The sequence below is a fragment of the Cydia fagiglandana genome, chromosome 2 (assembly GCF_963556715.1).
Source record: "Cydia fagiglandana chromosome 2, ilCydFagi1.1, whole genome shotgun sequence".
Classification (NCBI taxonomy): Eukaryota; Metazoa; Arthropoda; class Insecta; order Lepidoptera; family Tortricidae; genus Cydia; species Cydia fagiglandana.
Window position 1 is genome coordinate 17,388,201 of NC_085933.1, and position 11,993 is coordinate 17,400,193.

General features: G+C 35.2%; 1 protein-coding gene across 1 annotated transcript in view; it reads right to left on the reverse strand.

Annotated features, from left to right (window-relative positions):
* Positions 1-11,993, reverse strand: part of LOC134677402 (uncharacterized) — an 84,847-nt gene that overhangs the window by 30,730 nt on the left and 42,124 nt on the right. The window contains exons 2-3 of the mRNA XM_063535860.1: positions 2,555-2,763; positions 1,929-2,064 (exon numbers count right to left, since the gene is read on the reverse strand). Coding sequence (XP_063391930.1) covers positions 1,929-2,064; positions 2,555-2,763 — 345 coding nt within the window. The remainder of the gene's footprint in view (positions 1-1,928; positions 2,065-2,554; positions 2,764-11,993) is intronic.

Below are 11,993 nucleotides of genomic sequence, written 5' to 3' on the forward strand. Positions count from 1 at the left end.
TTTTTTAGTACCTAGTAGGTAACAGGGCTGGTAACTTTCCTAAATTACCGTCTTATTGAGAAACATTATTTAAATTCACATTCCGTATACGTATGCAGGACCAATGTTTATCAGATGCCACGTTATTTTCATTTATCCTATGCAGTTAATTTCATAAGTTTTATGTCTTGCATACTTTGTTCTTTGGCGTTTTCTAATACCTAATTATGTAAGGACAATGTGGCGAATACCGTCTATCAGGTTAAACAGTCTGCATGATCTTTCGTCGCTTCAAAATTTTTGGTTTGTACAAATACCTACTCCACTTACAGAAAGTTGGTAGAGCATAAGGATAATGCAAACACGAGCGCCCATGTATAAAATAAAAGATTATCAAGTGTGATAAGGGAAAAGTGTGAACTGAATGTAGATGTAGTTACAAAAATTGAGAAAGGTATGTTGAGATGGTTTGGACATGTGGAAAGAATGAGTGAAAGAAGGCTGACAAAGAGAGTGTATGAGGGAGAAGTGGAAGTGGGAGTTGGAAGGGGTATACCTCGGCGGACTTTCTCTGATCAGATCGGGGAAATCCTGAAGAAAGGCCAGGTCAAGAGCACCCTAAACCGGCGAGCGTGTATGAGGAATGTTATGAATGTGAAGGAAGCGAAAGAGGTATGTCAGGATCGTAGCAAGTGGAAATCCGTGGTCTCTGCCTACCCCTCCGGGAAATAGGCGTGATTGTATGTATGTATATGTACATATTATCAAGCCTGATTTTCTCGTTGGACCCCTACTGGCACGTTCCAATTTCTTATATAAGCCTTGTTTATTCGGTATGACAATAAGAAGAATCAGTAAAACATTTATAGCTATACATGTTGTTTGGTAGGTATACTGTACATAGGCATTTATTTATTAATAAAAATTCCAGACGTTTCCCATGCGAAAATGTAATAACATATGAATTTCGTGACAACCCTGTCTCTTTCTTGAGCAACTCGTGTACAAAACAAAGAGTAGTTATTTCGTACAATGACAAAGGAAAATGCTTCTTTGTACTGGAATGTCTTGAATTATATGAGTGCACGTGACATTGGAAATTATTAAATTGTTTTGTACTATAGATTTTAGCATGATATTACCAAATTCAACTCAATGTAATTATTATTTATTATAATTGGTTTGAAAGAAAAGAACGACATTGAAGATATCAATTCCTTGTTTAAGTACTTGAGTTTAGATTTTCACTTAATTTTGACGGTGCTAATACAATTGTAATAGATCTAATATTAATGATTGCTTAGTTACCTTTTTTATCTGTGCTTTGTCTACCAAATAGGTACTCACATTTTAATAAAAGTTCTTCCAATCCTATTTGTTGAACAGCCGATAAGTATAGCATTCGCTAACTCTAACTTATAAAATATAGGCTGTTGAATTCAGGACTGATATAAGCATGCTTGTTGAGGTAAAACAGCCAGGCTAGAATATGACTGGCGCGACAGTATCTCACGGCGAGATAGACTACTCGTCCCTCTTTTGTTAACATAGTTTAAAAAACCGGGCGTGCGAGTCGGACTCGCGCACGAAGGGTTCCGTACCATAATGCAAAAAAAACAAAAAAAAACAAAAGAACAAAACGGTCACCCATCCAACTACTGACCACTCCCGACATTGCTTGACTTTGGTCAAAAATCACGTTTGTTGTATGGGAGCCCCATTTAAATCTTTATTTTATTCTGTTTTTAGTATTTGTTGTTATAGCGGCAACAGAAATACATCATCTGTGAAAATTTCAACTGTCTAGCTATCACGGTTCGTGAGATACAGCCTGGTGACAGACAGACGGACGGACGGACGGACGGACGGACGGACAGTGAAGTTCTTAGTAATAGGGTCCCGTTTTACCCTTTGGGTACGGAACCCTAAAAAGACTACATATTACATACCCACGACATCCAGCCTTGCCACGGCGGTGTGGTGCGGGTACGAAGGCGCGTTCAGTATCACCTCGCAGCTGTAGTTTCCCGTGAGGCTCGGAACCACCCGCAAAAGCACTACGTGCGTTTCGTTAGATTTTAGTCTCTGTAACAATATAGTATTTTTCGCAGTTTAGGGTTAAATATGTAGTTTTATTTAAGTGGTAAATCTATACAAAATCTGCAAGTATCAATGTTTGTTAGTTTGCTAAATGTTTGGAGCTATTAGATCTTTACGAGTAAATTAATCAGTTTTCTTTATTACCTTAATGTTGATATTTTGACTGTACTCGCTAATGTCGCTATAGTCGCTATGCATCTCGAGTGCACTTATCCATTAGTGGGAGGGAGCTGCACTTATAAATATATCAAATCATTACCAAACCAATATCAAATATTTATAGTTCGAATGCCTTTTGGTTATAAAGCTTTTATTGTCTCATCGAGTTATCATTTGGAAGAGTCGTTTCACTATTTATATTTATGTAAAAATCATTAAGTCTTTAATTGCGCTTATGACGCAAAAACCAATATCAATCACACCGTAATTCGTGAAATCGTCAAAACGGGAAAGTTTACGTTACAAATCCACTCACGTCGACTTTAATCCCGTTGACAGGCAGAACTCTCGTCGTTGGCGACTCGAACGGCGAATATCTGTAGAACTCGTGGGTGCCCTTGTACCACTTTACGGAGTATATTCCGTACTCTCGCAGCTGATACAGGCAGGCCATCGTCACGTTCCTACCGCGTTGTACGACGCGTGGCGTGATTCGCAGTTCCGTGGTACGGAGGCCGCCCGCGCCTGTTAACAATGAGATACTGGTTTAGTTTATTGGTAAATTAATTTGGGGGAAAAAGTTGGTGTGAATGCTATGAAGACAGATGTTGAGAATGAAAAAGCTTAAGGGTATTACTGAAATGGATTCATTAAAAATGATAAACTGCTGTCAATGTGATACGGATAAACATACTAATGTACCAAAGCAAAACACCAGAGTTTATAGTTAGCCACCCTAGGATGTGTAACTCGGCGAACAAAACCACTTAGGCTAGAAGTCATCATTAGCGTTATAGCGTCTAGCCATTATGTATAACCCTTGAAATCCCGCTGTTCCCAACACATTAGCTGGGTTTATTGCAGTGCATTGGATGGACAGGCGTAATCGAGAAGAAGAGTAATGGCAACATTACTGACCCAATTTGGGGATGGATTAAAAAAAGTGTTTTGGCAAATTACTGCACTCATGTGCAGCCATCAGATATTATATCGGAGCGGCCAAGATGCTCAAAAATAACTGATTACGCAATCTAATGTCTTGACAATAGAGGCTTTTTTTAAATGTCAGAATATATATATGGCGACGGTACATATTTAAAAATAAAATATAATTAAAAACAATAGATTAAAAATCAATTAAGAAAAAATCTAATAAGAGAAAGCACTATTATTGTTTGTCTTTCATTTCCGCCTACTTCTAAAAAAAAACCCAAGTACTACGTTAAAACGGGTATTGAAAGAGGTATTACTGTTACCCACCAAAGTCTGGTGGGCAACAATGAACCCGAATAAATTACGTACGAGTATATGTTTATAATCTCGTCGCGTTGCGTATGTTCTGTCACTCACGGGTGCACGCATGTGTCAATCTGTCAACTCTTTATTATAATTACTGGCTTTGAGGTTACCCGAAAAAAAAATGCTTTGTATTATTTACGAGTAAGTAGTTACAAGTCAAATAAGGGCAAAATAACAATTTGGTCCGTATTCTGCTATTATTTATTTACACACGTAATGCATTACAATGAGAAAGAATCCGCTGATATCCCCAGGGTTCTTGAAACTAGAAAAATAGAATGAATATAAAAATCTATTATTGGAAGTGTTTTTCTTCCAAATCGAGTGCCTCGTTGGTGTAATTTTTTTCATTAAACCTGGTTTTTGAAACCTGGTCTAATTACCGGGTTTCAAAAACATTAACCGATTCGTTGCGTGTTCCATTTTCGGAAACTTTTGGCTGTGGCGCGGAACAATTTATGCCACGGCAGCCATGCCATGCGCCACAGAATATGATGACACTCCTCCCGTGTCATACGCCACATTGATGACACGACAGGCGTGCCATCAGCCCCGAATCGGTTAAACTGAGTACGAATTGTGTTGAATTAAAAATCTCCTTCTTGAAAGTCAGGTCCTATATATATTTGAATACCTAACTTTTTCATGGTCACGTATTTTTAATATAGCCATATAGGTATTTTACAGTCGCAAAGTAGTAGATCGAACTATTTTGTTGAATCCCGTAAAATATTATCTACTAAATATAAACCCAGTATCTACTAAACGTTTCTAAATCACCAAATCAATAAAGCCATACTCATAAGTTTATTCCGATACAAACTCGGAGCTTGTTATAGCCGCGCACCTGCCGCCGTCCGAATGGCAATATTTCTCGCTGTCTCCAGTTTGTTTTCTTTTTATCTGGAGCGGACTTAGTGGGTCGAACAAAATACGCTAACTTGTTATTTAAAGCATTTCAAGTAATAAATGACTATTTTCTGAAATACCTAATATTTAACAATGCACTCGTTTTTTTCCTACACTGAGAGAAAAGTACAACAAAAATACACTTAGAATTACAAAAATAAACTTAATCCGGGGACAAGGAGAGTTAACTAATAGGAACAAATTGACTTTTGTAATTTCTATTAGTTCTTGCAATTTCTATTATCTTTTTGTTGAAATTATATTTGGGATTACTGAGCTGTTTGTAGAAATAAATAAACTTTACAGAAATAGTGAAACGTCCATAATTATTACTAAAACTTCTTTTCTTCCCCCAGTACAGAACTGTTTTTTAATTCCTGGTGATGATTTTTCTCTCAGTGTACATCTTTTTTTTACTGGTGCACCTACCTTCATTTAAACTCATACATAAAAAGTGATAAACACTGCAAGTAAGCCATTTTGTTCGTTCAATTAATACATATTACTCTTAGGGCCACATCATCCCATTCACCCGGGGTTAACCCGTGAAACCGTTAACCCAGTGTCAAATTATACTGGTAACCAACTAACCATGGTAATGCCAAGTTTAAACGGATAACTCCGGGTTAGTGGGATGGTGCAAGTGGCGATTATTGCTGCTTTTATAAACGGAGCGAGAAACTTAAAACAGAGGTCATACAACGCAGCTGATATCTCATAGAGGACAGTCAAGCTTCTCATTTATATAATCTAACACATGCTTAAATTGGAATTAAATTTCTGTCTATCGACATCTATTTAGAGTCGATCAATTTACTATATAACAACCTTTTATCGCTTTCGCTTTTACTATAAGCAAACCGAATTATACCAGCATTATTGCTTTATACGTACGTAGAGCTATTCTGGGAATCGGGATAAATTCATTTTTTATTTCAATTTGTTCGCTCCGTGGTGTTGTTTGTCTATTTGGGTATAAGCTACTGCCAATATAAATTGTATTGTACATTTATAATATACTTATTTTTATTTATAACATAATTGATACGGCCAAATTTATTTACGATTACTCTAAAGTAACAGCTTTAACATTCGAAAAATAACATCGATAAAAAAATTTGATAATATATCTCAACTTAAGTAAGTTAGTGAACTAAAATATAACGTTGTTATTTAAGTGAGAATATATCCTGATTTCTGACTTGACTGACTGGGATTAGACGCATTTATTTAAGACCTCTTGAAGGTATGAAATCGATTTCCAGCTTGCTGAGAATTAATTCCACAAAACGCTTTTTTTGGATCTACATAATTTGATTGGCCTATTCGTTTGCATGACTTACTGAGAAGTGACATAATAACTCAAAAAACAATACACTCTTTTTGTTTGGGCAGTCGTGTAAAAATACATTATCTACATCGCTGAGAGTAATAGGTAGAAGATCCGTTTTTTTAAGTGGTATAGCACCTATATACTTTCTATGAGCAAGTGTGATAAAGGAATCGTTACTTGTTACGTGTTCATTTAGTTTTCAATTGAGTCATCCGCAAGTCTGCGTATCTGGACGCCTCAATTGATCCAATTTAGTCATCAGACCTTAACGTAGGAGATTTGAGACGACAGTATATTAGCATGTAATATTAGTCTCCCCCGACCCCCTTCACGAGACCCTCGCTACAAATTTTTGTACGTCTGTAACAGAATCCATTCTTAATTTTCATTCATTAAAATAGCATCTAACAAATAACATAGATCAAACAAAATAACTGCGTCTGTCCTCTCTCTCTCTCTCAGGAGATTCACTTTTTTCGTAGCACTACGCGTAGCCGATTCTAGCGTATTCTCGCTTTGCAGAGGAAAGCGACTACGAACAGAGCGTCCGCCGAGCGGGTTTCCGGCACTCAATGTGTTAAAATATCAACACGCGTATTCGGGAAAAGAGATAATCACAAGATCTAGAAACGATATAGAGATCAACTAGATTTACATTAGATATCGACTAGATGTGACTTGGATATCTAAGTCATAACTTGTCGAAATCGTTCAAGAGGACCTCCAGAATCGCGGAAACGTCAAATTTGACTTATCTATCTTGTCGAAATCGTTCAAGAGAACCTCCAGAATCGCGGAAACGTCAAATTTGACATATCTATCTTACAAATATCTTTAAAGTATCCATATCGTAACTTGTTGAGGTCTAGTAGAGATCTAATACATTTTCAGAATCGAGCCGTAAGTGTTAATTGTTTGCGCGAATCATTCTACGATATACCTATCGCTCATAACCATGCCCTTGGGTGCGGGAATGATTTCGTGTATTATAATAACGTTGTTAAAATAGTTTTTGTTTTTACAGTTATCATTTATTTTTGGCTCGTGTAAAACATTCCTGTTCTCGAAACCCCAAAGTATTCTCATAACTTATGACGAATCAAAATTAACCTAAAGCGTTCCCCCAATGAGATATAATTTGCGTAAGTTGAAGTAAACTCAGATTAGCTGTAATTGGGCACTTATGATGCTTCAAAGGGAGCTTTGAGATTATATCGAGCAGAATTAACAATACACGCTTTGATGGGCTAATTGTACATAGTAAATGATGACGCTAAGACTTTGGCCATATGTGGCAGGATGTTGAGCTACGTGATAATCGATTATAACTGCGCTGAAATTATAATTTTAGTTTAGATTATCCATACCTTTCATCTAATTTTACCCTACGCTATGTGGTTGATGAAATCTATATCCGAGGAGTTCTATTAAGAAACCACTCTCCTGCTTAAAACTACTACTACTAAGAGGTACACTTATATACTTAAAAAAAATATAATTCTAAACTAAATGTTCGTTGTATTTTTTACATATAAGAAGTGTACAAGTTTCTCACATACAAACATTGAATGCAGAGTGGAATAATGTGACGCGTCACGAGCCTGCAGTCAAAGCGTTTGATCAGGGAGGCGTGGCATTGCGCACTACAACAATATTGTCAGGCCACGTAGTTAAGTAGAGAACATTGTGGTTATAGCTAACAGATTACGTATATATTCCCGATTTTAAAACGTGCATTAATCTTTTTTTTACCTAAATTTTAAAGTTAAATTATGTTTTTAAGGTTCCGTAACAAGTAAATAATCCTTAAATTCTGTTCGTTTGTTCGCAGTCGATGGTTATTATTTATTTATTAAACCTAAAGAAAGACTACATACATAAACCAAAAACTTATCGTACAAAAGGCGGACTTAATGCCAAGAGGTATTTTCTACCAGTCAATCTTAAGGCAAAGCAGAGAGATTGTGGGCAGCCCCGTCCGTGGTGATACATGCGATTTAGAAATTACCTACCTATCATGTATTGTGTTTGAAATACATTACGAATATAACGACCAACGTGCGATTTGAAAATAAATGTAATAAATAAGTTCTCCAGAAACTGTAGTCGGAACGGTGCCAACGTAGCAGTTAATTAAGCTTTCATACTGTTATTGACATTTCTTGTAGTAAAAATGTAGTTTAATTAGCTTTCTGAAGAAAGTTTTAGTTTAATAAGTTTGATTAACGTACCGGTTTAAATAGTTTGCTTAACTTTTACTGGATGGACGAAAGCGTCATTGGTATTTTTACCTTTATCCAATTATTATATTTAGCAGTGTTATAAAAATAACTTATTTCGGCTCAAATATAAGATGAATACTTATGCATCTTTTATGTTTAATATTTATAGGCAACTATCATAAGAAAATTATAAAAAATACTATTCTAACACATAATAGTATTTTAGGCAGCAGCTGGCGTAGGTACAATTTTGAGCCGGTGACGAAATCGGAGGTGACTTTTAAAGAAAAACGTTACCAGCTTATTTTGACTCAAGTTTTAATACGTTGCATACGTACAAATTTTCTACGACTAATACCTATGTAGGTAGTAACTTTTAAATAAATAACTGCTAAATTGAACCAACACAAATTTAAAACGCTTTTCGACTAGATACTGTAGACATCTTTGTCTGGTGATTCAAAACTGATTTTATTTTTGACCATGAGAAGCATATTTTTATGAAAGTAACACAAATACCACTATATATTAATTGAAAATCTTAAAATCAAACTATTATACCTACCAAATACCTAACAGAAGAACCTCAACCTGAATTTTGTCACACGAAAATCCGAAAACGGCGAAATGCTATTTTTGAAATACATCATCATAATTTAAGAGCAGGATCATCATAATCATCATATCTTGTCGGTTTTTGGTGATGGTGGTAGAAATAAGAGCAATAGGAATCTAGTGGTATTGCTATTGGCCACTCGTTTTCTCTCTCGTTCGTAGAAAAATCTAAATTCCTAGCAGTGGAGATCAGTAGTATTGAAGGTAACTACACGAAATAAAGTATTTACTCGTAATTCAAAAATCGGCCCCCTGTGGTTCAATTACCTGCCAATTGGTTCTAAAAATAAGTTTCCTGAAGTTGGATTTCTACTTATACATTTGTATTTAATGATTTTTTCTCCAATATGCTCGGAAATGTTCACCTTACTGTAGCAAAAATACTACGGGAAGTTCTTCGTTAATGTCAAACTCTAATTAAAAAACATCAAACTATCGCTGTCCTGTTCTAGCGGACGGGAAGTAAAAAAACACTACAGTAATAACTTATTACTGTAGTGTTTTTTACTTTTTAATAATAAAAAACGCAAACGGCCAATTATTATTGCCGCGAGCCACTTCTACACGACCCGATCAGCTATCATTTCACGTGTATGATCGTGCGAATACTGCTTAATAAAATCAAAGATTATTTTTATATTCTTTTTAAATCTCATCCGTGTTCATAAAGCTTACATAGTTTGTCAAAGGACTTTCTCATTTCAAACATAGACAAAGAGAATCATACTATCTTTGTCTTACACTAGTACTAGCACCCAAAAGAAAAGGATGGGTATAGTTTTCCTGGTTCTTACTGACTGAAAAGTTGGTTTGACCAACTATATTGCACAATTATATTGAATGAACGAATACTTAATGGCAGAATAAGTTTGTAACTTTAACTTTTAAAAATTAATTAAAGAGGGAAATTGTTTTTGACATTTTGGATGTGAAGGTTTGATTTGAGTGATGCTTGATGGTTAAATAATAATTATTTTAGCTTATTTCCTCGCATGTTTGGAGAAAAGCACTATATATCGACGCTTATCATGAATAGTGACACAAAACAAAATGAAATGCCATTCGACTTTAAATCTTACCAGTAAAAGATAGAATATTAAATGCAATAGCATTTCATTTTTAGTTGTACCACTGTTCATGATAAGCAACGATATGCCTCGGCAGGAATAGCAATTCGTGGATTCGTCTTCTTTGTCGGACTCCGCTTCGCGTCGTCCGACAAAATCGAAACTCATCCACGAATTGCCCTTTCCCGGCCTCTGCAATAATGTACTATTATTAAATAAAGGAATACGAAATCACTGGTTTGGTAGCAATAAGTACATGTATTTTGTTATAAAGTCGTATTTATACGCGATATCGTGCACGACTGTGTGGTATATGACAACATAGGAGTAGAAAACAAACTTAATACAGCCGATTAAACACCTTTGTCAGTGGTAAAAGGCGCGAAATTTGAAATTATCTATGGGATGACTACCCTTCGCGACTACGAGTAATTTGCCGCGGTTTTTGACAAACATGGTTATGTTATCACTACATTCCATACCGTTGGGTTTCTTTAGACTTTTATAATACCCCCATAATTATATGTACAATAAGGGCCCTATTAATATTCTGTTTTAAGAACGTTGCATTAAAATATTTAATAAGGAGAATTTTATATCACAGTTAAATTAATATCTGCAAAAAGGCCTCCCAATTTTAATAATTAATTATGTACTCTTAAAAAAGCATTCATACATTTTGCATAATTAAACTTATTATTGAAGACTACCGTTGGAAAATTGTAATTAATTACGCCACGTATTTAAAACTTCATTCAATAATATTTATTTTAAATACCTATAAGAATAGGTGATTAAAAATAAAATCGTGTCACATATATTTTTCGATACCTATAAACGAGTCTGCGTACCGTATAATGGGGTATTTGACAACTCGTCAAGTTAATTCAGATTCATTATCCGAAGGATCAAAACAATTTTCCACTATGGAATTTATATAAAGCACTAGAAAATTACGTCACAGTCAAGTTGCCTACTCTTTATAGTTCTAAACGATATACAGGGTGCTTCCCGTAACAGGAGCAATAAATAAAACTAAAGGCTGTACTCCTCAAACTGACCAACATTTGTTCAGCAACTTTAAAAAATTATGAATCCTTTAGACTTCCTCTTTTTCATACAAAATAAATATTGCCTTCAATGTACGCTGACATCAGTGTGTTTGACGTTACTTGTCAGTGTCACGCTTTTAACATAACAAAATTTGCAATACATTGCGTCTTAGAATAAACTTTAAAGTGTAATAAAAATCAAACCATGAGTTATTTTCAAAAGTTGCTGAACAAATGTTGGTCAGTTTGAGGAGTACAGCCTACAGTTTAATTTATTGCTCCTGTTACAGAAAACACACTGTATAAAAAAGAAAGGGAGTCTTAAAATAAACTGCTGGATACGTTTCTCCATTAATGTTTTGGTACTTTATTCAATAATAATTTATTTTAAATACAGTCAACATCCCTATTCCCAAATCGATAAGAGTCACCTTTCATCCTGAGGAATTACTTTGCTCCAATCGGCCCCCATGTTAAGCGTTAGTAATTCCAATATTATTTTGCTTTTGAAAATAATATCAACGGATTTAAAAAACTTGGTATAAATATTAGAATATAGAATTAAACCAACGGGATCAAATTTCCAATTAGTCTGCTGTCGTTGCTTCAAAATGATAGGAATTATTTACAAGGCATTTGTATTAAAACAATTTCACCTGTCATTATAGAAATGGTAGGTATGTAGATATTAAATCGCAATCCGTTGGGTATTGTTAGTGAACTATTTCTATTGTGTATTGTTGTTAGTTTGTATTGGAACGAAAACATTTGTCCGTCCAATGTAATGTTGATGGCAATAATTATGTGGTTAAAGTATTAATATAACCATAGTTATTCTTGCTTAACATCTTATTTAAATCGTTAAGGCCCATTTACATGGTGCGATTTTCTCGCCTCGAACGCTCGATTATCGTAGCACGAGAAAAAATATAGTATCATGTAAACTAAACATACGATATGGTACTAGAAGGAGCGATAATCGCCTCGCCTTTGCTGATTGGATGTCTCCGTGTAAACAAAATTTTAATGCGAGAATCGCATTTCGAGATTTTCGAGTTCATATTTGTTGGTGTCCCAATTTTATGCGTTTTAAAATGTTTTATTAATAGCCAAAACGCACAACAATATTTTTCTTTTCATACCTAGTGTATTTTGTGATGTTTGACCAATGTACTCTGGGGGCTGAATTATGTAGGTCATACTGAACAGCTTTTACTGTGGAGTGTGGAGCCAACCCCGAAATCGCGGAAAACAAATC